The 24,544-nt window shown below is 41.0% G+C and overlaps 3 protein-coding genes across 3 annotated transcripts; 1 reads left to right on the plus strand and 2 right to left on the minus strand.

The window, feature by feature from the left end:
• Positions 1–5,493, minus strand: LOC127795751 (dihydroceramide fatty acyl 2-hydroxylase FAH1-like). Its single transcript, XM_052327621.1, has 7 exons — positions 4,891–5,493; positions 2,585–2,654; positions 1,858–1,950; positions 718–914; positions 516–621; positions 269–415; positions 1–171 (listed from the first exon to the last, which is right to left on the minus strand). Exons 2-7 carry the CDS (start codon positions 2,633–2,635, stop codon positions 52–54), a joined length of 714 nt encoding a protein of 237 aa, XP_052183581.1. The 5' UTR covers positions 2,636–2,654; positions 4,891–5,493; the 3' UTR covers positions 1–51.
• A 193-nt stretch (positions 5,494–5,686) lies between these two features.
• LOC127794640 (pentatricopeptide repeat-containing protein At2g22410, mitochondrial-like) lies at positions 5,687–7,345 on the plus strand. The gene has a single exon (XM_052325889.1). It carries the CDS (start codon positions 5,687–5,689, stop codon positions 7,343–7,345), a length of 1,659 nt encoding a protein of 552 aa, XP_052181849.1.
• A 1,011-nt stretch (positions 7,346–8,356) lies between these two features.
• LOC127795750 (uncharacterized) lies at positions 8,357–10,158 on the minus strand. Its single transcript, XM_052327620.1, has one exon. It carries the CDS (start codon positions 9,870–9,872, stop codon positions 8,547–8,549), a length of 1,326 nt encoding a protein of 441 aa, XP_052183580.1. The 5' UTR covers positions 9,873–10,158; the 3' UTR covers positions 8,357–8,546.
• Positions 10,159–24,544: the final 14,386 nt, after the last annotated feature.

Below are 24,544 nucleotides of genomic sequence, written 5' to 3' on the forward strand. Positions count from 1 at the left end.
CCTTGTATATTCTGTACGGGAATTCTCTCTCTCTCTCTCTCTCTGATAAAATCATCGATTCTTTTTCTCGACAGATTTTGGAGGAAGGGTTCCAAACACCTTGTCCCAGAAGGAAGAGGTGATCCCGAATCCCTTGTCCTGAACTCTGAAGTGATGGTTCATGTGGAACCTCTGTCGTACACACAGCCACAAGGGTTTTCATATTTACACCGGCATCTTTTTTCTAAACATTTAAGAACAAAAAGAAATTTGTTCTGTTAAATGTTACCTTCAATTGTGTAGAAATTCCTTTCTCTGGTTTCCCATGGTGCAGGTAGTAATGAGTGCAGTCGTACATTACATATCCAAGCAAGCCACCTCCAAAAAGAGCCGGGGCAACAGATGGAGGAGTTATGAACTTAATCAGGTTCCACAGCTAGCAGTCGAATAGAAGGTAATCAGTAGCAGCAGAAGTTATAAGAAGCCTAGTCATAGATGTGACAAGAGAGAAGATGCTGAATTGAAATAGAACATACTGGCACCAAAAGGATTGCAGTTGCTGCAGGAGGGAAAACAAGCCGATATCCATCCATAGGGTGCTTGTGATGGCAGCCATGAATAAGATAATGCAAGGTATTGCCCCTGCGCCATGTTGTTGATCACATCAAATGCATTATGGCGTTAAACTATCATCCGGAAGCAGTTCAACTAGGAATAAGGGAGGGGGGAAGAAAGTACCAATAGCCTGTTGTTTTGATGTGGAACAGAAAACGGTGCAAGGAGTACTCCAGTAATGTCCAGACAAAGATACCACCAACCATTGATATGGCTATATCAGAAGGAGGAACATGCATCTGGACTGCTGCGGAAACAAACCACCATACAACCGGTAGCCAAATAGCTGGGATTGCCCACCATACTGTGCGGGTTAAGAACTGTTTCACATTACAAAATGTTAAATCAGGCAGCTATTGTACGAAATAATTTTATCAAGAATATAAGCTTTAGCATTAAATTCGTTATATTTTAGAATGCCCCCATATATTGTAACTATTCCTTTATAGGCATAGTGAATAAATCAATCTATGGCGTTCTGAAATGTACATCAATAATCTAGGAAATTTGCATTGTGTATGCACAGACTTTAACGTTATGCTTGTTTTTCAAGTAAGATCTCACGTTCACGAGTTATCCAGCCGAAACGACAACAGACTTCTGCTTCTCAGTCAGAGGGCAGCAGTTCAATAGCAAGATCAATTATCCCTTTTGCATAGAGATTATGTTATGTGCAACAAATATCTTAGAATGCTAGGGCCACTTAGGCTACATTCCCTTAAAGAAGACTTCAATCAAGCCCTATTAAGTCACCTATGAAAAAAATTGTTGCATGGAGGAATACACACAACTTAATTTGGCTTTTTCATTTCTCCCCCTTTTCATTTACATAGGTTTTAGACAACTATCTTAAATCCAGGAAAAGGAAGAGGGATGCTAGTTTGCTAAAATCCTAAGTCTTATAGTCAGATTTTTTTACATGATCCTTCATATTTTCAGTATATGAGAGGGAAAGTAAGAGAATGCTACATTAAACAAAAGCAGATGATAACACAGCATTATCAAACATCAAATTTACACCAGGAAACAGAAATTGAATGCATGATGTCATTTGAAACATAAGAGATTCAAAATTGATGATTAATTAGGCAACAGATCAAACTATGGCACTGGTGATGCCTCCAAACTAAAGAACACCATGTTCTTGCATGCTCTGCAATGCCCATGTATATACATAAATACAAAACACTCCAGTGATAGAATGGAAGGGTAGAATCATTTGAAACCCCCCCCCCCCAAAAAAAAAAAAAATGGAAGCCATACCTCCAAAAACTCATTCTCAAAAAATCGAGGTCCTTCCCTGCTAATAATAGGCTGGTGAACCCATTCATCATAAGCTTCTCCAAGATGGCCAACCTGTCAAAAATTCCAGGAGCACATAAACATGAAATAAGCCACAATACTGAACAAAATACAAACTCAAATACTTCATATAACCAAAGTATGTAAGATAAAAAGGCAGCTGGGTGCATTGAGGCTCTGAGATTGCATGCTGGCCTAGGGAGTATAAAACACCATTTTGTGATTTGAAACTTGCTTCATTTTTACTCTGAGTTCATGAAGTTTAGTTGCTCAACGCATTAACAAAACCATAAACAGAAGTAATCAAGTATATCCATGATATCTTTACAACTTGATTTATTATCTGATGCCAAATGGATTAAATCATTATTGGAAAAAAAAAAAAAGTAATAATCAAGCAGTCTGTCAACTTGTTTTTCCTACACATCACATTGAAGTTCAACTTCATCTATAATTGTTATTTAGCTTTGATTATTGAACTTTTTTCTCTTAAGCAAACTATTCCAGTGGGTGCGTGATAATACAGATAAGTTTCTCACATTTATTTATAAAAAAGAAGTAAACAAATGCTAGTTCATTGGACTAGATTAACCAGGAATTAAGGTTCCAAAATGATTTAAGGGGATAGCATTGATTAAAGTTCCAAAATGATTATCTGATCAAGATACAAAAAATGATGAAAACTAACCTGGAAAACGAGGGGCTTCTCCAAATCCACAAAGAAATCCTTGGCGACCATCTTGGCACCTTGAATGTAACTAAATGAAAATTATTGTTAATGAGAAACAGACAGCCTAATAAAAAGAAAAAATGATCTAAGATAACATATACTGTTATACTTGGTAAATGATGTTTCATATGTTCAAAAATAAAAAAAAATAAAAAATACACAGATTTGAACGCAAAATAGTTCTCTATTGTTGTCAATCTCCACTTACCACAGTATCTAAAATACATCAGAATATCAGATGTTATAATATCTCTGTCCAGCATTAAGGAGATTTTTCTAATGTTTTTCAAAGATGTCAATGTTATCTAAATGTAATTTTCATTTTATTTCCCATCTAAGAGCATAAAATCATTTCCAAAGCACGTAAACTGTCATTCCCTTCATTGGACACAAACTAAACTCACAAAGAAAGATCAAATAGGAATACCCTTGAGTAGACTAGTTGTAGAAGATTTAGAATCAAATGTTCTTTGGGAAAAAGCATTTTTTAATTAACTTATCTGAAATTAAATAGTAGATGACTACCTAAAGTGAAAAAAACAATTAAAATCATACGATAGTCAATAGAAATTTGTAACTAACTGGAGGCAAATTGAAGTTAAAATAAGAAATGGAAAAAAAAAAAAACTTAACTATAATAAAGAAAGAAAACATGGAGGGTTGGCCTTGGTGGCAATGGTAAGGTTGCTCCTTCGTAATTGGCAACTCACATGTTTGAGTTGTAGAAATGGACTTCTTGCAAAAAAGTAAGTGGACATATGAGCACAACCGTCCCCTAACCTTGCAAATCAGGGAGTCTCGTGGATTAAGAATTCCCTTTTCTTACAAAAAATAAAAACATGCACTGCAGGCAACACAAATTATGTAGAACGGTATTGGGTTCAAGTTTTCATTAAAATGGAGGCGTATGAAGATAGACTTTTGAGGGGGAAAAAAATCAATGCAAGGTAGGCAAAATGTCGGCTTTTTTTGTTCTATTTCCAGAAACTCTTTTTCATTTCTAAAATAATGTACGCATCAAAGTGCAACAAACTAGACAAAATTGTCTGCCTTGGTGCTGTTTTCGGCAAATTAATCTGCAGGGTCCTTAGAAATGCATAGTTTTCTGCCCTGAAAAAATTACTTTTTTTCTTGAATAGATTATCAGATAAAGTTTTCTGTTCTTCTGCCAAATGCAACTTTCACATCATCACAATTCCCTCATAAACAATGCTTGAAACCTAACAACAATTGCATAGGTGTTATATTTGTGACTCAAAATTGATTGGGTCAAATGTATATGTCAAATAAATAAATTTGGGTTGGGCCATTGCTGTTTGCAGCCCAAGCCCAAGATAGGTTAAATGGGTTATTTGGATGCATTTCATGTTCATTTGCATTGAATTTATGTAACATGCTGTGGTTGCCATTACCGTGTTATATGGCTGGTTTTATTGGAGCCATTGATCATCACATTGGCTTATCCGATGACTTGTGTCTCTTGTCCCTTGCATAAAAGGTCACGATGGAATTGTAATCGGCATTCTCAACCCTAGACGCATCTCGCGAACTCTCTCTTAAAATTGCAAGAATTCTAATCCTTAATCGTTGATCTTTCTCTGTTGATGATGAAATCTGGTAAGAGAGAAAGGTAATTGGGATTGATATGAGTGTTATAATAGCTTGTATATAGCCTGTACTCTGGTATAATCTGTGTTTTTCAGATGGTAAGTTGATCTTGTTTATCTTGCTGTCTTTTGAAATATTTTGTAATCTTTATACCATAATCCCTTGATTTTCTAGTGATTGACTAGAGGCGAAACCTCTGCCGTGAGTAGGATCTTTTGATCTGAACACGTATATGTTGTATTCTTCGTTTTCTGTTTTCGTTGTGTGCATTGTGTGAGTATTTTTCGTTTGTTTGTTCGGATATTCATGGATTGTTGGTACTGCCGTGGCTTTTGGTTGTGTAATTGTTTTCACGGGATTCTTAACAATAGGAAATAACAACATTGACACAATGAATTTCATTTTTTATTTTCTAGGCAAAATCATTCCACAAAGATAAATAATAGAAATGACCCGACACAAATGATTCTGATAAGGAAACTAGAACAGTTTTTCTGTATCAGGAAAAAGGGTTTTCACAACACCTTGCATACACAAAGCGAAGAACAGGGAAACGCCATGAAATACAAAGATCTATCAACAGAAGAAGCAATCATAAACAAGTCATCAAACAACAGAAAGAAGGCAGCAGAAAACGAATCAATTATTTCACATACCCAAAAGCTGATGAAAATGCCAGAACGATCGCCCGGCAGTTGGCGCTCAGTGACCCCAACTTGGGTTGCTCGTCTCCGTCTTCGAACTCTCAATTCTGCCTCTATATTTCTACGCTGAAAGGAAAGGGAATGGCGACTTCGGGAAGATGTATATTTAGCCATTGGAGGGAAACAAGCCTGTTCGAAATTGCAGCTGGGCCCTACAATTGGGCGTGAAAACGACGACGACTGTTGCCAGCCGTACAGCGAATAACAGAATGAGTGTCCAATTCTAATTGGTGGTTGAAGGCTTGAAGATCTTTAATTTTTAACGTTTCCTCTAAGAATATATATTTTTATGTTTTTTTTAATGAAATATATATTTTTATGTTAATCAAATACCCAACAAAATATTACAAAAACACATAAAAGAGCACATCTAACCTAAGTTGATAGAATTCCAGGTGTTTATTAATGGTGTACAGATATTAATGGTGTTCTTGTTTTATTTTGTATAATTTTTTGTTATTATTAGTTAAGTTTAAAGCTCAACAAAAAGATGAAAGATACTTAAAAATATTTGTTAACATCCCATAATAATATAGTAAACAGACACTAGTACAGTATTATAGAATATATGAATAATCTATTGAAAGAAAATACCCCATTTCACAATAGAAAATAGCCCATCAAGGAAGAGTTTTTATATAATTGGCATGTCCCTGTCGATATGCTGGTTAGAAACATGCATTCTATGTATAGCCAATAGCGAAGCCTTCTGTTCTGTATCAAGTAAAGTGAACTTGATTTGTACCCAATGAACGTAATTCTCTTATCCCTCAGAGAGTCACCTCATAGCATCAAACAACTTGATCAAATCCTCACCCAAACCATCACAACTGGTCTCATCCTCACCACCCCCGTTTGGAATTGCATTCTTAGAGCCTATTCCAAGAGCCCCAAACCCACCATAGCCATTCTCATTTACAACCATCTCATTAGATCAAACTCTATTCGCCCAGATAACTACACTTTCCCAGCTCTACTCAGGGCCTGTTCATGCATGCCTTCACTTTCCAAAGGAAAAGAAATACACGCCCATATAGCAAAAGTAGGCCTGGATAGCGATGTTTACGTACAAAATGCTTTTATTCACTTGTATGGATCCACTGGCCAAATAGTTGATGCCCAGAAATTGTTTGATAAAATGTCTCACAGAGACTTGGTTAGTTGGAATTCACTTCTTGCAGCCTATTGTTCCAATTCCGCGTTGCAGATTAAAGCACTAGCTTTGTTCAAACAGATGGTTTATGAAGGCATTGGGGTTGATAAGTTCACTTTGGTGATTATACTGTCAGTTCTTGTAGAAGTAAGAAGGGCAGGATATGGAGCTGTAGTCCATGGCCATGTCATAAAAGTTGGACTTGCTTGTATCTTGCATTTGGAGAACACGCTGTTGAATGTCTACGTGAAATGTGGGAACATGAACGCAGCACTAAAATTGTATAATGAGATGGGTGATAGGAGAGATATAGTGTCTCATACTGTTTTGATCAATGGATATGTTGAGGCAGGATTTGTAGATTCGGCTCGTGATATTTTTGATTGGACGATTGTCAAAGATAAAATTTTGTGGAACTCAATGATTCATGGTTATGTTGAGGCCAAGCGTCCAAGGGACGCTTTAGAACTTTTCATGAGAATGGAGAATGAGATGGTTAGACCAGATGAAATGACTATAGTCAGCATTCTTGCTGTTTGTGCTTGCTCGTCAAACCTGCAATATGGTAGGCTTCTTCATCGTTTGATCCTCAGAAGCAACATGACACCAGATGTCTTCATTGGGACAGCCCTGATTGACATGTACTCAAAGTGTGGAAGTTTAGACGAAGCCATGCTAACATTCTACAAAATGGCTGAAAGGGATGTTTTCACTTGGACGGCAGCAATTGCTGGACTGGCAAATTATGGTTATGCGAATGAAGCTTTGAAGTTGTTTGATCAGATGGAGGATCGGGGAGTTGACCCTAATGAGGCGACTTTTGTTTCTGTATTGGCAGCTTGCAGACAATCAGGGCTAGTTAATGAAGGTTGCTTATTGTTCGGTAGGATGGTGAGATTTTACAATATCCAACCAAAGGTTGAGCACTTTGGCTGTCTGATTGATCTCTTGGGCAGGGCTGGTCTGGTAGATAAAGCAGAGGAGTTCATCAAAACCATGCCACTGGGAGAACGACCCATAGCTTATAAAACCCTGCTTAGTGCCTGCATTAGCTACTCAAAAATTGATCTTGGGTTGAAGGTTGTTGATGAACTGAGTAGGTTGGGTTCAAATGACCATTCAGTTTATATCTTGCTGTCGAACTTCTATGCGCTTGCAGGAGAATGGTCTAAAGTTGCTGATATGAGAAGAAATCTCAAAAGGTTTGGCCTGGCGAAAGCAGCGGGAATTAGTTCCCTAGAAGTGAAAACCTGAGGTGATTGTCTTTTGGCAGAGACCGGATCAAAATCTAAGGAAGTCATGACCAAAGAATGCAGCAAATCTGTCCTGATCGTGGAATAAGGAAACTAGTGTCAGTATATGCTGAAAGCTACAACTTCATTTTGTGCCTGCCGAGCTTCAACCTGTCACAAACTCTGCACAAATAAATTAAAAGGTACTGGTTGAAAATTTGTATCTGTGAGGAACCCTAATGCTAAAAGCTCTGTAAAGCAACCACTTTAAGGAGAATCATAATTGTTACCTGAAACAAAATTTTCCCATTCTTGATTGAGGGTCCGCAGCCTAATTTCAGCTAAAACATTATTAACAAGACAAGAAGAATCCTAAAAATGCAACTCCGCCATAAACCATCATCACAACCTTTACTCGCAATTCACAAGTTTCCTAGTTTACAATGAGCATCGTCAAGACATCCAAAGCCAACATTTAGAATTTATCACAATTGTTCAATTCTCTATGGAAGGATGTGGATGCGTAATTAAAATGTAGAAATTATATTATGGCAGGACTTAAGTGACCGACAAAAACTTCAAAACTAGAACCAACTTATCATCAACTCATAGCCTGTCATGCAGTGCCCTCGTGCTGATTTTCGAGACTAATCTTTATGACACCAATTTTTTTTTTTTTTTGGTTGAGTAAGATACTTTAACAGAAATTTACTTGTGTAGAAGAACTCATCTTGAGAGATATTAGAGAAATAGAACAATATCATAAGTTAGCAGGGTGCAGTGAAGTCTTCAAGTTCATTGTCGCTTTTCCTACATAACAACTGCAATAAAATCAGCATTAATGCCAGAGAAAAAACAAACAAACAGTCAATGGTAGACTCATCCATGAGAACAATTCAGCTAAAACATTTGCAAATACCACTGGAAATTGGGGCAAAAAGTTGATGCATTCATTTGAAGCCGAAACAGTGTATGAAGAGACTATATAACGGTGGCACTTGAAACAAAAAAACATCCAAGAGAACAAGAGAAGTACCATAAAGGACAACTTGTATAAGTTACTTTACAGTTCATACAATCCCCTGTGTACAATTGTCAACCAAAAGTTGAACCTTCTATGATAGTAAGCTCTCATAATACAGAATGAGGCTTAAAAAAACACTTTTTTTTGTAAGTTAAAAACACTAGCAAAAAAACACCATGAATATGGAAGAGAAAAGCATCTATAGACATATGCTCCCCAGATTTCTACTAGATATTGAGACTTCTTCAGTATAACCTTTTGTAAATTTGGATAGAGTTCCAGTCAATCTCCAGAGGAGACACCATGATAAGGTGAGTGCAAGGGCCAAAACCCGACCTCCTACGAGTCCAGTGAGCACAAGTAAAATCAGAACAATATGCCCCAATTTCCTCTCTGTTTTGATTCCAATGTCTTCCCTAACTATGCTATCTTCTCCCGCTGGGCGAGAAACTTCACTGGAACTGCAAATTCCATCTGCAACATCAATGTGATCGCCATTCCTTTCAGTTGATGAAGTTGATTTTTCAACATGCTCCAATCCCCCTTGCCCTTCTTCCTCTAAGCTTTCTTGCTCTGTACGCATAACTAATTTATTGTCTCCACCGGGAGGAGCTGCTTCAGTTTTCGATTCCAATCGTTTTCTCTTTGAACCAAGAAGCTTCTTGGGCAGAAGCTTCTCGATCTTTGACTTAATCTTAGCACCATCAGTTTTTCGACTTTTAAGATCGACAACATCACTGACGCATACTTCTTCCTTCTCCATAGCATCTTGTTTTCTCATTTCTTCACTTACCTCACTATGAAAATCGAATTCATATTCCATACTTTGAATCTCCCCAGAGGAGGGAACTGAAATCGAACTAGATCGATGAATTTGAATTTCATGAATGGGATCGTCAACACTGCGATCCTCAATCAACCCAGAAGAATCCACCGTCAAGCTCCTATCTTCTTTGATTACAAACTTGTCAACTTTGACTCCAACAAAGCAAAAAACTGTGTGAACCAGAGATTTCAATGACTTCTGCGCATCATCACACGGTTTCAGAACCCTATACAAATGCTTCGCCACGTACTCTAGGAATACCAGTAAGAAAGCTGAGACTGTGAACCCAATCACAAACTTACTTGCTCCCAAAGCCAAAATCACTACCAAAACCATCTTGAAACTGACCATCGAACTCCCATTCACGTCCATCACTTCGCCGCCGCCATTGGCAACCACGCCACTCTGCTCAGCCAAAACAGGACCAGTTGGTAAAGCCAATCTAGAATTCCATGGCGCGGCATCTAAGGGCACGGGGATTGAAATTGGAACCGGAACAGGATCGGGAACTGGCTCGAATCTCTTCTTCTTGGAGGGCTTTTTCATGCGGTTGCGGTTCTTAACGAAGAGATCGACGAGGGAGGTCGGGAAGCCGGTCTCCACCACCAGCGATCCGCCGCGCTTCGGCGGCGAGTGGAGGTGATCCGCCACGAACTTGGAGATTCTCTTGCACTTGGACTTCTTCCATGGAAGAGGCATGATCTACGTCCCCACTCAATTATCACAAGCAACAAATAAGGAATCGGAAAAATCAACAAAAAGCAGGCACACAACTCACAAGCTTTCTTGAAGAGTTTTGGAGAGAAAGAAAGGGAGCAGATTCCAATTCCATGGCCATAGAGCGAACGAATTGAAGGCGAAAACCATGAACATATAGAGTGAGAGTGGTAGGAAGGCGAGGGGTAAAGCGGGAGGAGGGAGAGCGTGAACGCGTAACAGTGGCGGGGTCGGGGTTTTGCCGCACGGTTTTCTTTCTGACTAATTTTTCTCGGGAAAGTGACGCGTGGAAAATGGGATGCATCGGTTGAACTTCACCACCACACCACCTCCTCCGCTCCGCCCCCGTGCTTGGTCACACCGCGTGGCGTCTGGTGAGGATTAGCCATGGCAGGACAAATCATAGGATATAGGTTGGCCCAACCCTTTTTCTTTTGGGGGGCCCCCCTAGTTTGTTATTTTTACTTCTTCCGCGGGATCCCCACTCCCCACGCTGATTGATTGTCAATGCACATACAATCGCGGTTGAGTCTTATTTCCTCTTTGCAAGGTAATTTTTTAAATCATTTCGGGCAGGGCACCATATTAATTTAGATTCAAATCAAATCAAATCAATCTGTTTAGGGCAAACTCCTGCTCCCCCTGTAATATCCCAAAAAAAAAAAAAATAATAAAAATAATAAAAGTGTAAACTAAATTTATTGAAATTAAATTTAATTAATTAATTAAAATTAATGTTTTAAAATTTTGTGGCTGTGCGCGTGTGTTAGTGTGCTGTGCATCAAAAGAAATTGAAGCTTCTTGAAGCTTCTGGCCGAGTGAAGAAGAAACAGAGAGGAGAGACAGAGGGAGTGAGCTGAGAGTGAGAGATGGAGAGATCGGGTGAGGGGGAGAGCTCAGCCGCGAGAGAGAGAGAGAGAGAGAGAGAGAGAGAGAGAGAGAGAAGGCCAATCGGCCATGGCAGCTTCTTGACCCATCAAGCTCATTGTTAGTTATATATATATATATCACAGCTTTGCAATCTTAAGTTTCTGTCGACTCCACTGCCTCAATCTCAATCCTCTACTCATGTATATAGCATGCAATTGAAACCTTGGAGGCTAAGTCTCTATCCCATTTCACTCTCCCCAGATGTAATCATGGCCTCCTGCCAATTTTCCCTTTCAATTGTCTTTTCTCCCTCATCTCTTCCCAGCCGTTTGATTTTCACCTGCTAGGGACACGCACACACATGCATTAATTGAGGTGGCAGCTCATGGAAATATCCTCATTTCCATTTCCCTTGATTTTTTTCACACACATAATATGTTTACTAAATTAATATAATAGGATATTAGCATAACATGTATAAACTTAAATTAATATTTGCTATTAACACAGTATAATACGCACATTAGCTACTTCACTTCAAGATTCCTTCACTTGCCTTATTTTATTATTATTATTTAAATTTATCCCATACAATATATTAATTATTATATTAATATATTTCTTTATTAACTTAGTTCTAATAATTTAATTAAGTATCTTTAATCCCTTATTTTCCTCAAAACCACCTAAATAAATATTTCCTCTTAAATTTTCGAATATTCATTAATGTCCTTAAACACCGATTTGAATAATTATTATTTTTTTTTTTTGGGATATTACAATTCTCCCCTCCTTAATAGAATTTCGTCCTCGAAATTCGCGTTTAATCTATCTCCTCAAGATACGCTCGCAACGCTCATGATATTACTCAACAACATCTCGAGGACATTTCATATCATCATTTTCCAGTTCTCACAAGTCAAAGTCTACTACGTGTCCTACGAGACTTAATACGCTAGCACATCTCCCCCAGTCCATCACCTCACTGGGACCATGATATGATCGCTATTACCTTAACTAGCTTAAGGAACATCATCAATCATATTACACACACCGACATGGTTCGCCTAGTACAACATCATAATCCAATCATTCCTCAAGGCTATCTCACCTATCAACCTAAAGGCAAACTCAAAAGTTAGAGATATTAAATCTCAATGATTAACTAATTCGCAGCCCTAAGCTCAATGGGGCCATCCTCTTGCATAACGAGAGGCTAGTACTCAGTAACGTGACGCGAACCTGTCACGTACTTACGATTCATAGGAGCGTGGAAACGATACGACATACTCAATCAAGGATTCAGCAGCAATATCCTTTAATCTGTCTCTTCTCAACTGATTCTTAACCAGATACACATCATTTTCTCGGCAGTACTTTCTCTCATAATTTGCCGCGAATGCTCGGGGTCTCGTTCATAAATACGGGTAGCCGTTTAGTCAGGACTATCAAGGAATAAACACTCTCCACTCAATACATCTCGGAATCTAAAACGTCACCAGATCTCCCCTCCTTATAGGAATCAAGATACCCAATTGCGGTTTATTCAATGACCACCAATCCTAAGTCTTGTCCTTGCTACTGATCTTAACTCCCAATAGCTAATTGGACCGTACCTCTTCTTGACCGTTAATTACGAATCCTGAGCTCCTCGAAGACTCAATAGGCTAGCTAGAACACGAGCTCTAGAACTGGTGTTATCAACTCCGTAGCCTACTCGACTGATAGCACATCACCGTGTCAACAACTGTTCTAATTCCTAAGGCATCTCATAAGTCGCCTCAAAAACGAAAAGCAACTTAAAGATGTGGTTAAGCGTTCATCTGACTGGCATAACAAGTCATCTCATGTTTCTGCCGATGTACCACTTGACCAGCACCCAAAGGAGTCTCATCTCCTCTCTCGGTCAATAATCCGACCCTAGGGCATGTGGTCCGTGATTAGCACCGCGCGTACTCATAGCAACTACTATCCTTGCAGCAGAACCCAATAGTTACTTAGACCTGTATCCAATTTCGGCCGTGGCCATACACCGGGGTATCTCCCACAACACCAAACGTAGAGGGGTTTTCCTTACTTCTAATTCACATTATCACGGATGCACCACGATAGCCTAAAACACCTGTTACCACCTTTACTTTACCCTATTTGTTACAGAACCTCACAGCCTTAGCTCTTTGTCACGCCAACCGCGACGTCACCTGTACTCCGCTCCACTTGTGAAAACTAAACACCTACACACCATAGCCAGGTCGTGATGCTAAATCTCCAAACAGCATAACCACTGTAAACTCCAAGTTCATAAGTCCATAATAATCCCTCAATAAATTCCCATCATAGATCTCTCTTGGGACTTCGTATTAATGTTCCAATTTATCCTTCTAGATTCGATTAAACTTAGGGTGGATGCCCTAAACCTCCAAGAAAATGCAAACCCCTCAGAACCTCAATTTACCTCCATACCTCATCAAATAACACGTCTCTCGACCAAATATGTACAGACAATTTAACTGTTACACACGAGCTACCGCATTACCCAACCTTCAGTTTCTCATCTCAGTACACCCTATACACATCTCGGTACCTACGGATCTACCATTTACCATCAGACTCCTATAGCACATTTTCCACCATGTGGGACCTTCCCGTACCACCCCTAGCAAAATCCAATCATGGACCTCCATCTCACATTTTACCATGACCTCATCTCTCATGACATTGACGCTAGCCTTAATAGGACGTCGACAACACCTAGCGAGACCAAGGAACTCCAGACCTCTTTAGAAAACACCTCAGAGTTAGCCCGGCAAATCATCTGCCAAGTAAGCTAAGTCCAACAAGTCCCTCCGGTGGTTATGACGACACCCTCACAGTGGCTCAGACTGACTGAGTGTCAGGTAGTGTTCCAATCCTGGGCACACTCTGTATCAATCCCTAGTAAGGCTCCCATCATTCATCACTGCTTTAGTCAGTCGCCTCCACATGTCCTTCATGTGCTCGCGGGCGAACATGACTTGTCTCTCTGACAGTCCCCAAAAAGATCTCGTGGATCATCTCTTGAGACAACTCTTCAAGCCGATACACATAACCCACTAGGTACTCCTCTTCGTCTTGCCCGCCTCCCCATCCAGAAGCAAACTCCTGTTGCCACTGACACCATAAACAATGCAATTCTGGGAAGGCATCCAAATTGGGTAGGGGTACACTGGGATCTAGGCCTTCGGGTTCCATTGGGAAAACTCAAAATCTGCATATAGCACCAAATATCAGGCAAATAAATTACAACGAAACTAACCTCTTACCCAAACACCTAGGGCAGGCATAAGTCCCAAAGAAATCTCATCCATGCCACTTCACGGTCCCTTCCTAATGTGCATTTATCACCCTTGCACGAATATAAATTGGGACACGATCTCTTACACGAATCAGCAAAACACAACTGGGACACAGTCTAACCCTATTCGGTTCACCTAGACATCCCTAACTCTACCCGACAACCTTGGTGTACAGGAACTCGTCCCTCAAAACTGACTCAAACTAGGCTCTGATACCAACATTGTAAGCACCCCCGCCCGGATATCCCAGCCACCCGGACTACCCGAACGGGAGCGCCTACGGGAGGAGAAAAGAATGAGACACCAGACAAAGACCACCCCGGCATGCATACACAAAAATGAGAACAGCGGAAGCAAAGCTCAAGACATGCATGCACTATGGGTACCCCGCTAATACAGCGGTCACAAGATAAATAAATAAACACAAACTCCTGTGCCGACATACACAAGACTCGAGAAAACACCTGGCACAGTACAAAATAATAGAGCAAATTCTACTTAGACATCAGAGTGGATAGGGATTGACGAGACTGCCTGTACACCACACCGACTCTGCCGTTAAAGCTGACTCCCTTGCTATGGCCCACGTCGCCACTACCTGGAATGATGGAAAGCAAGGTGAGTCGAGAGACTCAGCAAGCATAAGGAAAAGAAAGGCTGTAGGCTGAGTATAACCAGAAAACTCTCCCCAAAATAAACCCCCAGGTACACACAAGCCATGAGACACTACAACACAACAGCTCAATAGCATAACAAAATAAAAGCACATACCGGTCCTTGGGGCCCACATAAGACACTTGGCACCCAAGTCCCATACCAACCTGCCGCTGCCCTGAAAGGCAACAAATGTCTCCACAAACCTGCGCGCGCTGTCCCAGGCCGGTACTCCCGTCACCTGTATCCGTCGGTACTCCCGACAACCGAGCCATAGGCTCCCTCGGAACGGTACTCCCGTCCGAGAACTAAATACTACCAGTATCCATGCAATGCACATAAAAATGCAATGGCGTAGTGAGCATCAACGTGATACAAGGCGCCCATACATCCAGGCATCAGGCCATGCTCCGCCCACATAGTAAACCACACGCCATGCATATGCTCGCGGTGGATGCAACCTAACCAAACTAGAATGTTCGTGTCCAAGCATACTCAATAAATGAATATCCCAGCATGCATCCCGTACCCATGTGCATATCAAATCATGAACAGTAATACAAGATATCTAATCATGCAGTAAATCACATACCGGTAGAGCTAGTCAGCAGTGCCCGGCACCGGTCAACGGCCAGTGACTAGGGGTGTCCACCCGACGGTCCACATCAGGGCCGTACCATAGTCTACCCCAACGTCACCAACAATCGACCCCTGCCCCACTGCTCGATAACTCTAACCGAACCATAAATAAATCTGAGAAAAACTGTAAGTAAACCCAATAAAATCGTAAATAAACCCTCACGTCTAGGAACCTAGTCCCCAAACTGGTTCAGCATCATTCCGAAAGGAATGAGGGCGGTACAAACCCCCGTAGGCTCACAACGGATAAAATTATAGAAGCCTCGAATTTAATTTAAATTAGAACAAATGAATAATAATTTAACAAATAAGGTTAGGAGCCGAATTAAAGTAAGGGAGAGAATAAAGTACAGGAAATCACGGGGTCTTCCACGGGAATTAAAGATCAGGAAGAGAGGGTTAAGAGCTTGCCTTTACACGGCCGTTCCTTGCTTTTCTTGCGCACCCGCTGCGAAGTAAAACGTTCGCTGGCAATAAATAAAATCGCAGCTTTAATTAAATAAATCTACCGTGTAATATAAATAATTTAACCGTCTAAAATCCCTCGTAAGCGCACCACAATTAATATCTCAACGAGTCTCATATTTATTTTAAATTAAATCACGCTAATAAAGCCAGCTTAATAAATTAAATTTAAATCAAACGACTCCAAATTCTATAATTAATAAACGAGTCGAAACAGACGAAGGGAGGGTATAAAATACGAGAAATCACAGGGTTTCTCACGGGAATTAAAGAATACGAGGAAAGCATTAGGTACTTGCCTGAAATCAGCTGATTTCGACCTCACTCGAGCTCCCGATGCAAATTAAATCATTTCCTAGCAAATAACACAATCGGGACTCAAATTAATTAATTTTAATCGCGAAAAATTTATAATTAAAATATAACATGCTTCTATTAATTTTTACCCACGTACCTGATCACTTCCCTTGTCGAAAAATCCCAAAATTCCTTTATTTTCCTCTTATTTTCTTCTCCTTTTCTTTTTCTTCTTCTTCTTCTTCTTCTTCTTCTTCTTCCCTTCTTCTCCCGCGCACTGCTCTGCGCGCCCTCTTCTTCTTCTTCTTCTCTTTCTTCTTCTTCTTCTTCTTCTTCTTCTTCCTCTTCCTTCCTCTTCCTTCTTCTCCTTCTTCTTCCTTTCTTCCCGCGGCCGCTGCTTCCCTCTTCTTCTTCTTCCTGCAACCAGCGCACCAGTGGCGCGGCCGAGCTCCACCGGCCGCCGCCTCGACCAGCGGCACCACCGGCCAGCCCCGCCTCCAGCTCCGCCTTCCACGACTGTGCGCGCCACCGCTGCTCCGTGCCGCCGCCGCTGCCGATTGCTCCGTGGCCGCGGCTTCTTCAAGCCGCAGCTGCTCTTCGTCGGCCATGGCAGCGGCTGCCATGGCCGATTGGCCTTCTCTCTCTCTCTCTCTCTCTCTCTCTCTCTCTCTCTCGCGGCTGAGCTCTCCCCCTCACCCGATCTCTCCATCTCTCACTCTCAGCTCACTCCCTCTGTCTCTCCTCTCTGTTTCTTCTTCACTCGGCCAGAAGCTTCAAGAAGCTTCAATTTCTTTTGATGCACAGCACACTAACACACGCGCACAGCCACAAAATTTTAAAACATTAATTTTAATTAATTAATTAAATTTAATTTCAATAAATTTAGTTTACACTTTTATTATTTTTATTATTTTTTTTTTTTTTGGGATATTACACCCCCACACATAAATAAATGTCCCATAACTTGACAAATCAATCTATTAGTGAAACAAAGTGGTTGGCTCCTTAGCATATATTATTTTCAATTGTCCCACCCACCTCGAGTCTTTTCTTCGCCACTTGGAGTTCTTGTGAATGGACTCCTCCATTGTGATATCCAATTGGGCTATTTTAATTATTATAAGAATTGTACAAGCCACCAAAAGTACGACTCATCCTTCCATTTTGTTTTCTTCTAGAGAGGTAGAGCATCATAATAATGATAATGATGACGTTCAAGCAATCCCATGCTGCACGGCACGAGAAACACATGCCGCATACTTGACCATTTAGGAAATTATACGCGGACGGACTCCCCATGTCACACCATATATTGTTTATTCTAAAAATATGTATACATGTGTTAGTATAATTTTGTTTTAAAAATAACTTTCACACGGAGACACGTCACTTATTTATAAATTATAACTCATATTTTGATAAACACGATATGAAATTATTTATCATCAGTGTAAATTTTTAATAAGGACAAATTCTATATATTGAAATTGATACAAAACTTTTATAAATTATCTTTGTTAATTATGATAAAGATTAAAATATGTAGAACAATAACTTAAAAAGAGATAATGACTCATTCAGCAGCAACACTTAAATGAAAAGAAAAAAAGATAAGTGAAAGAGATTGACGATAAGTTAATGAGAATGTGTAAAAAAGAAAAAGACATTATTATATACCTAATTTAAAGTGGGGGATATTTTTATCTAATTAATTTTTAAAAATCTTAGTTTTGCAAAGATTTTAAAAGTGTCCTATCTTTCCAAAGTTTAGTACCAAAAGTCCTGTTTTTCCAAAGATTTGGGTTCTTGGGAAGCTTTTTTCTTGTTCTAGGTTGGTGTATGTCATATCCCTCTAGGTCTGGGGGGGCGGGGGGGGTCCACTCGTGTAAGGAAAGATATTTCCCCCTTAGAGAGAGGGTCTGGGGGGGCAGGGGGGGGGGTCCACTCGTGTAAGGAAAGATATTTCCCCCTTAGATGTTTTTATGTTAGAAAGACTTGCTATTTTGTCAAACGCAATTTAATAAAGTAATGTGGATATATCTTCCACGTCATTAATAGTTTGAATTCTTCTCTTATTATAAGCACATCTCTAACCCTTCACCCCAAATTTAAGGATAGTTTATTTTTATTTTTTTTATAATTTTAAATATTTTTTTATAATATAAATTATTTACTTATTTATTATATATCAATTTAAATTATTACCTAAAAATTACATAATTAACTAAAAAAAATTAATTATCAATAATATTAAAAATTATAAAAACATTACATTTACTATCTTAATTAATAAAATATTATATTGAACACGACAAAATTTATTAATTATTATTTATTAATTAATTATAATTTATTAATATTATTTAAATATTATTAATATTAATAATAAGTAAATAAAAATGTAAAAATATATAAAGATGGGATACAAAAGGAATTAAATTTTGTTATAGTTAAAATGCGGGGGGGCAAAATAAGAATAAATATATTATCCCAAATTTGAGATCAAGGAATAGTGCAATCCCAAATTTGGGGTAATACTATTCATAATCCCAAATTTGAAGTAATACTATTCATAACCCACATTATTCATAATCCCAAATTTGGGGTAATACTATTCATAACCCCAAATTTGGGGTGGGTTGGAGAGGGTTTTACTCCAAATTTGAAATTTTACTCCAAATTTAGGATTGGGTTGGAGATGGTCTAAGTATCACCGATAACCTTGTCATCATAATGGTGTGTTCTATTTGCTTGAGACATTGTGTGTTTGATTGCTTTCTCCTACGATAATTTACCGTTAATATTTTATCTATAGCCACGTCAATTAACCTATTTAATTGGTGTCACATATTACAATTATGTATAAAAAAATGTATTTTAATTTGTACTAAAAATAATTAATTGAGAATAAAATAATCTTTGCTGCTCAATATGATAACTTATTCCTAATACCTATCACATCAAAATTAAAGATAACATTCTCTTTTTTAAAAAGGGAAAAGAAATTGCAATTGAAATTGAGAGGGTGTTTGGCGTTTCGTTTTGACTGCATATAAACTCTTCATTTAGTTTATAAATTACAAAATTTATTTAGTTACGTGGTTGTTAAAATTGTAAGAGTTTAAACACTATCGAACTTATAAATTGTTTTAATAGCTTTGTCAATAAATTACTCTTCTTATTTTTTCAAATAAACTATTGGTAATTTATTTCATTGACTAAGTAAATGACAAATTTGCTCTCAAACAACTTCCTAATTTTCAACATCTACCTCTCTTCTTCATTTCTCTACATTATTTGTTGTCGCCTCCCTCTAGCTCTTTCATCGTCGTCATTGCCTCCCTCCAACTTCAACTGTCACTGTCGCCACCTCTATCTCTTCCTTAGCAGCTAATGCCTCTAACCCCATCCCCATTGTCGCTGCCTCCGACTTTCAACCTTCATCGTCCATCATCGTCAGGTGCTCACATCTCCTCCATCTCTGTGTGTGAATATATATATATATATAACACATATATATTATATTAATGTATTTTTTAATAATTGTGTATAATTTATTAATATATAATTGTTATAATTTTATCATTTTGATGTCAATTTATAATTTATTTTTATTAAAAATAGTATTTTTGATGATAGATTTTCGGAGGTGGTAGCCGCACGTTCCCTTCTTGCCTCTCTGAATGTACCTGCAATGGAGACGGGGCTCGTTCCCCCGGTCGATCTCCGATGATTAAGTTAGTCCTTTGATCCAGGGTTCCTTGTCCCTTTTAAACTATGTTCTCTTGAAAAAGATAAGAAGAATCCCCCACCTTTTTCTCTTACCTTTTCTCGGGATAGGGATCATGAGGGATCTTCGGGATCTTCCTTCCGCCTTCTTCGGGACTTCCCGATAAGGGTTTCGCGATCGCCTCCGTCTCCGAGGAGTTCGGGATAACTGTTGCCTCCGTGATCTTCGGTGGGTTGGCCTGTTCCTGAGATCTCGGGGGTTTCTCTATTGAGTGCTTATCTGATTGACGCGGCGATGCTTGTCTGTCGTGTATCTTTTGACCGCCATTAGGTATCCGTCTTGGTGTAATTATGGGACCGAGGGTGTTCTCCTCATCACTTGCCCCCCCACTCCTTGAGCCCTTCAGCTTGAAGGGCCCGAGGAGTAGTAAGGCTCCTGAGGCTCTTCCCTTTAACTTCTTTTTTCTTCTTTTTTTTTTTTTTTTTTTGCGCGTCTGGCAGACGCGAAAATCAATCAGTTTTGACGGCGGTATCCCTTCCCTATGCGCTGTCCGAGGCCTTTTCGTCTTTCGAGCTCTGTCAGTGCGGGATGATCAATGCTCATTATTGCTCGTCCTTTTGGTCTCTTATTCCCGCAGTTTGAACTTTTAAAATGGGAACCCTTCAGTCCCTCTACTTCTCTTTCCGTACGACTTTCCTTCAGTTTTAGCTTTTCTTGTGCCGGCAAGCGTTTTCCACCTCTTCCGCCTCTCTTTCTTCTAGCCCTTTACCATGGCGATAATTGGTTCTGGGAGGTTTAATCCCGCCGGCGCAGAGCTTATTGAGTGGGAAAAACATCCTGTTGCGTCGATTCCATGTCAATGGATGAGCCAAGCGGAATGCCAACAGTTCAGAGAAAAGTACAACGTCCCCGAAGAGTGGGAGGTAGAGTTCAACAGCCATCTACGAGCATGTCATCCCGTCGCCGGCCGCCTTTGCATTTATAAGTGTGCTTTTGACAGGGGCTTTCGGCTTCCTCCCCGAAGAAGAGTGATGACCTTACTTCAACATCTTACTATCGCTCCCGCCCAGCTGTCTCCCTTCGGATGACGATACTTGATGGGGTTCCTCCTTATTTGTCATTCTGGCAAAATTAAGCCAACTGGGGACCTCTTCGATTATTTCTTCACGACCAACCGCGACCCCGGAGGGTGGATCTCCATCTCCCCTCGGATCGTGAAAGATAGCCGTCTCCTCGCCTGCAAGGGATACTCCAATCTTGAGATTTCTGCCTCGACTCTCATGCAATCCGGCGGGTCGAAAGATTCTGATGATTGGAAGGAGCGTTTTGTCTTCGTCCGCCCCAGGCCATCCGGCTCTTCTCAAGAGATCTGGTCTGTCAGCAACGAGTGGACTCTGGACACTAAGCACAAGCGTCCGAGTGTCGAGACCATTGAAGATTTCGCCTGCCGACTTATGAAGAACAGTCGGAACTGGGAAGAAGGATGGCTCTCCAATCCCAGCCTTTCCCAAGCGGGTTTGGACGGCGAGAACTGTGAGCTCTTTTTCCTTCATCTTTTTCTTTTACTCTCTCTTCTTCCTTTGTCTGTATTTGATTTTCGTTGTTATCTCTTTCTTAGTTGAAGAGGTCTGGGGGATATCTTATTCTGCTATCACCAAAGGAATGATTTTGGACTTCCCTGGGAGTAAGGGCCCTTCGGCACCTTCCGGCAACCAGAGGGTGTTGGAGAGGACTGCGCCTCCCGAGCGAATTCCAAAGAGCAAGAAGAATAATAAGAAGAACTCATTACCGTCCAGGTCGCGAAGAGCGGTGGAAGAAGACCCTGGGACCTTCCAAGAGGCTTCCAAGAGGAGCGTTGCTGGGGGTTCGGGGGACCCATCTTCCCAGCTTCTCCCTTCTCAAACCAGAGACTCTCCGACCGCGCGGCGAGAAGCCTCCACCATGCCTGCGCCCTTGCCGATCTCTCACGAAGACGATTCGGCGACCATCGCACAGGTGCTTGCTGTAGCTCGCGCAGAGGCCCAGAAAAGGCAAACCATGGCAGGTACGGAGTCCAGTGCTACGCCTCCAAGCATGCCTATCAGTTCAATTTTTAAATGAATTTTAACGCCATTGGCACCAGCGGGGCGTTCGGAGCTGACGGGAGAGGCTTCGTTGGAGGAGGCTTCAGTGTTGTCGACGAAGGAGATTTTAGCACGCCGGACGAAGCGTCGCAGGATGGAGGCAGCCTCCCCAGCTGCTACTCCCTCCGAGCCTTCGGCTCCTGAAGCCACCAATGCTCCTTCAACCGCTTTAGTCTTACCGGAGACTCTACGAACTCCGAACGAAATCGACCATTGCGCCGAAATTCTAAGGGTGCGACCGTACTCCTTCCTCTTTTGATTTTTCGCTTTTTCTATGCGAGTAGGTCTTAATCTATACTCTGTTTTTACTTCCTCAGAACCTTACAGAGTTCCAAGGTCTGGTCTCTCGACGAGAATCCGAACTTCAAACCCGGATCATCTCCCTGGAGTCTGAGGTCGAAAGGCTTCGGGGGTTGGAATCTCTTTCTTCCCAACTGTCGAGTCTCGAGCACCGTGTTCATATTTTAACTAAGTCTGTGGAGCTGGCGCAAGAAGATGCCCGACTTGCCAACGAAGCCGAAGCTCAAGTTCGCGAGGATTTGGAGTTGGTCCAGAAGAACATGCTTGAGGCTAATCAGGCCAATTCCCGACTTGGGGAGGAGCTGGATTCTACTAAGGTTGTTAATCGCCAGCTTCAGGAGGATATAAAAAGACTTACTCTAGAGCTGAAGGAAGCCAAGAAGGGACAGGTCGAAGCGTTGGAGTCTTATTCCCGATGCAAAGAAGACCTTCGTGCCGCTCATGCCCAACTTCAGTCTGCCCTCAAGGATGCCCAAGTGGCTTTTCAGAATGGTCGCGAGGATTTCCGTTGCTCTGAAGCTTATGCCGCGGAATTAGAAGGAGTTCTTCGGGGTGGGTTTGAGCATATGAGAAAACTCATCAAAGAGCGCTTCCCGAATCTGGATGTAGACTCCATCCCCTTCGATGTTGTCGCCGCCTTGTCTTCTTTAGAGTAGACATTTTTTGTATTAAAACCTGTTGTCGTAATAATAAAAGTGTTTAGATTTTTCATACAATTTTCTTTCGAAAAACAAGAAAAAGAAGGCCGCTTGGGATCAGGCTTGATTCTTCCTTTTTTACCACCCCTGCTCATCGCAAGACTTGGTCTTAGTCGCTTGCTCAAAAGGGTTCGGCTTCGGCCCCCCAAGGATCGCGCCTGATCCTCGCAATCTTAAGCCTTTCGAGGATCATATCTGATTCCTTGCCTTTTCCGGGGGTTCGGACCCTCCAAGGATCACATCTGATCCTTTGCTTTTGTCGGAGGTTCGGGCCTCCCGAGGATCATATTTGATCCTTTGTTTTTGTTGGGGGTTCGGGCCCCCCGAGGATCATATCTGATCCTTTGCTTTTGTCGGGGGTTCGGGCCCCCCGAGGATCATATCTGATCCTTTGTTTTTGTCGGGGGTTCGGGCCCCCCGAGGATCATATCTGATCCTTTGCTTTCGTCGGGGGTTCGGGCCCCCCGAGGATCATATTTGACCCTTTGTTATAGTTGAGGGGTCTAGCCCCGTTGAAGGTATGTCAATTCTTTCCCTTTGCGCTGATGTGCCTTCCCAGATCTTTGGAAATGATGAGTTTTTACGCATAGGAGAAAAAAAATGAATTTATTCCTGGATAGCATACGCAAAGCAACAAAAAGAAAAGATGCCAAGACATATAATGTAAAATTATTACTAACAGATCATATGAAGATAATAAAGAGTTATCACTGATAGAACTTCCTCAAGTTCTGCACGTTCCATGCGTTTTTCACCGTTGTACCCTCGAGGGTCTGTAGTTTGTATGCCCCCGGGCTGAGGACTTCTGTTACTTTGTAAGGACCTTCCCAATTTGGTGTTAACTTATCTGTCTCTCGGGCTCCCTGAACGTCTGCTCGCCTTAATACCAAATCTCCTGGTAGAAAGTTTCGTGCTCTTACTCGTCGATTGTAGTATCTCTCTATGCGCTGATTATAAGCAGCTTGTCGAATCCTCGCCTGATCACGAAATTCATCAAGGAAGTCTAGGTTGTCCCTCAAACTCTGCTTTCAGGGTCGAATAGCTCTACTCGTAGCGTAGGCACTCCAATTTCAACTGGGATTAATGCTTCCGAGCCGTAGCATAGACTGAAAGGAGTCTCTCCCGTGGAGACCTTCGCCGTAGTTCGGTAAGACCACAGAATGCTCGATAGTTCTTCTACCCAGCTACCCTTCGCCTTATCTATTCTTGTTTTTAAACCACGCAACAGAGTTCTGTTAGCGAGTTCAATTTGGCCATTAGCTTGTGGGTGAGCTACCGAGGTGAATTGTTGCTTGATTCCCAACTCCTGACACTATTCCCGAACGGACCGATCAGAGAATTGAGTGCCGTTGTCTGAGATCAGCACCCGAGGGACTCCGAAGCGACAGACTAAATTCTTCCATAGAAATTGTTTCACCCGCCGAGAAGTAATAGAGGCCACTGCTTCAGCTTTGACCCACTTTGTGAAGTAATCGATAGCAGCCATGATATACTTGACCTGTCCAGCTGCTAGGGGAAAAGGCCCCAGGATGTCTATACCCCA

The sequence above is a fragment of the Diospyros lotus genome, chromosome 2 (genome assembly GCF_014633365.1).
Source record: "Diospyros lotus cultivar Yz01 chromosome 2, ASM1463336v1, whole genome shotgun sequence".
NCBI lineage: Eukaryota > Viridiplantae > Streptophyta > Magnoliopsida > Ericales > Ebenaceae > Diospyros > Diospyros lotus.

What these genes read in the sequence shown, in the direction of transcription:
- LOC127795751 (XM_052327621.1), bottom strand. Translation starts at nt 2,635, where the DNA reads ATGGTCGCCAAGGATTTCTTTGTGGATTTGGAGAAGCCCCTCGTTTTC. An exon ending in AGAAGCCCCTCGTTTTCCAG is followed by an intron (nt 1,951 to 2,584) that starts GTTAGTTTTCAT and finishes AATTTTTGACAG; the next exon opens with GTTGGCCATCTTGGAGAAGC. An exon ending in TTGAGAATGAGTTTTTGGAG is followed by an intron (nt 915 to 1,857) that starts GTATGGCTTCCA and finishes AATGTGAAACAG; the next exon opens with TTCTTAACCCGCACAGTATG.
- LOC127794640 (XM_052325889.1), top strand. Translation starts at nt 5,687, where the DNA reads ATGAACGTAATTCTCTTATCCCTCAGAGAGTCACCTCATAGCATCAAA.
- LOC127795750 (XM_052327620.1), bottom strand. Translation starts at nt 9,872, where the DNA reads ATGCCTCTTCCATGGAAGAAGTCCAAGTGCAAGAGAATCTCCAAGTTC.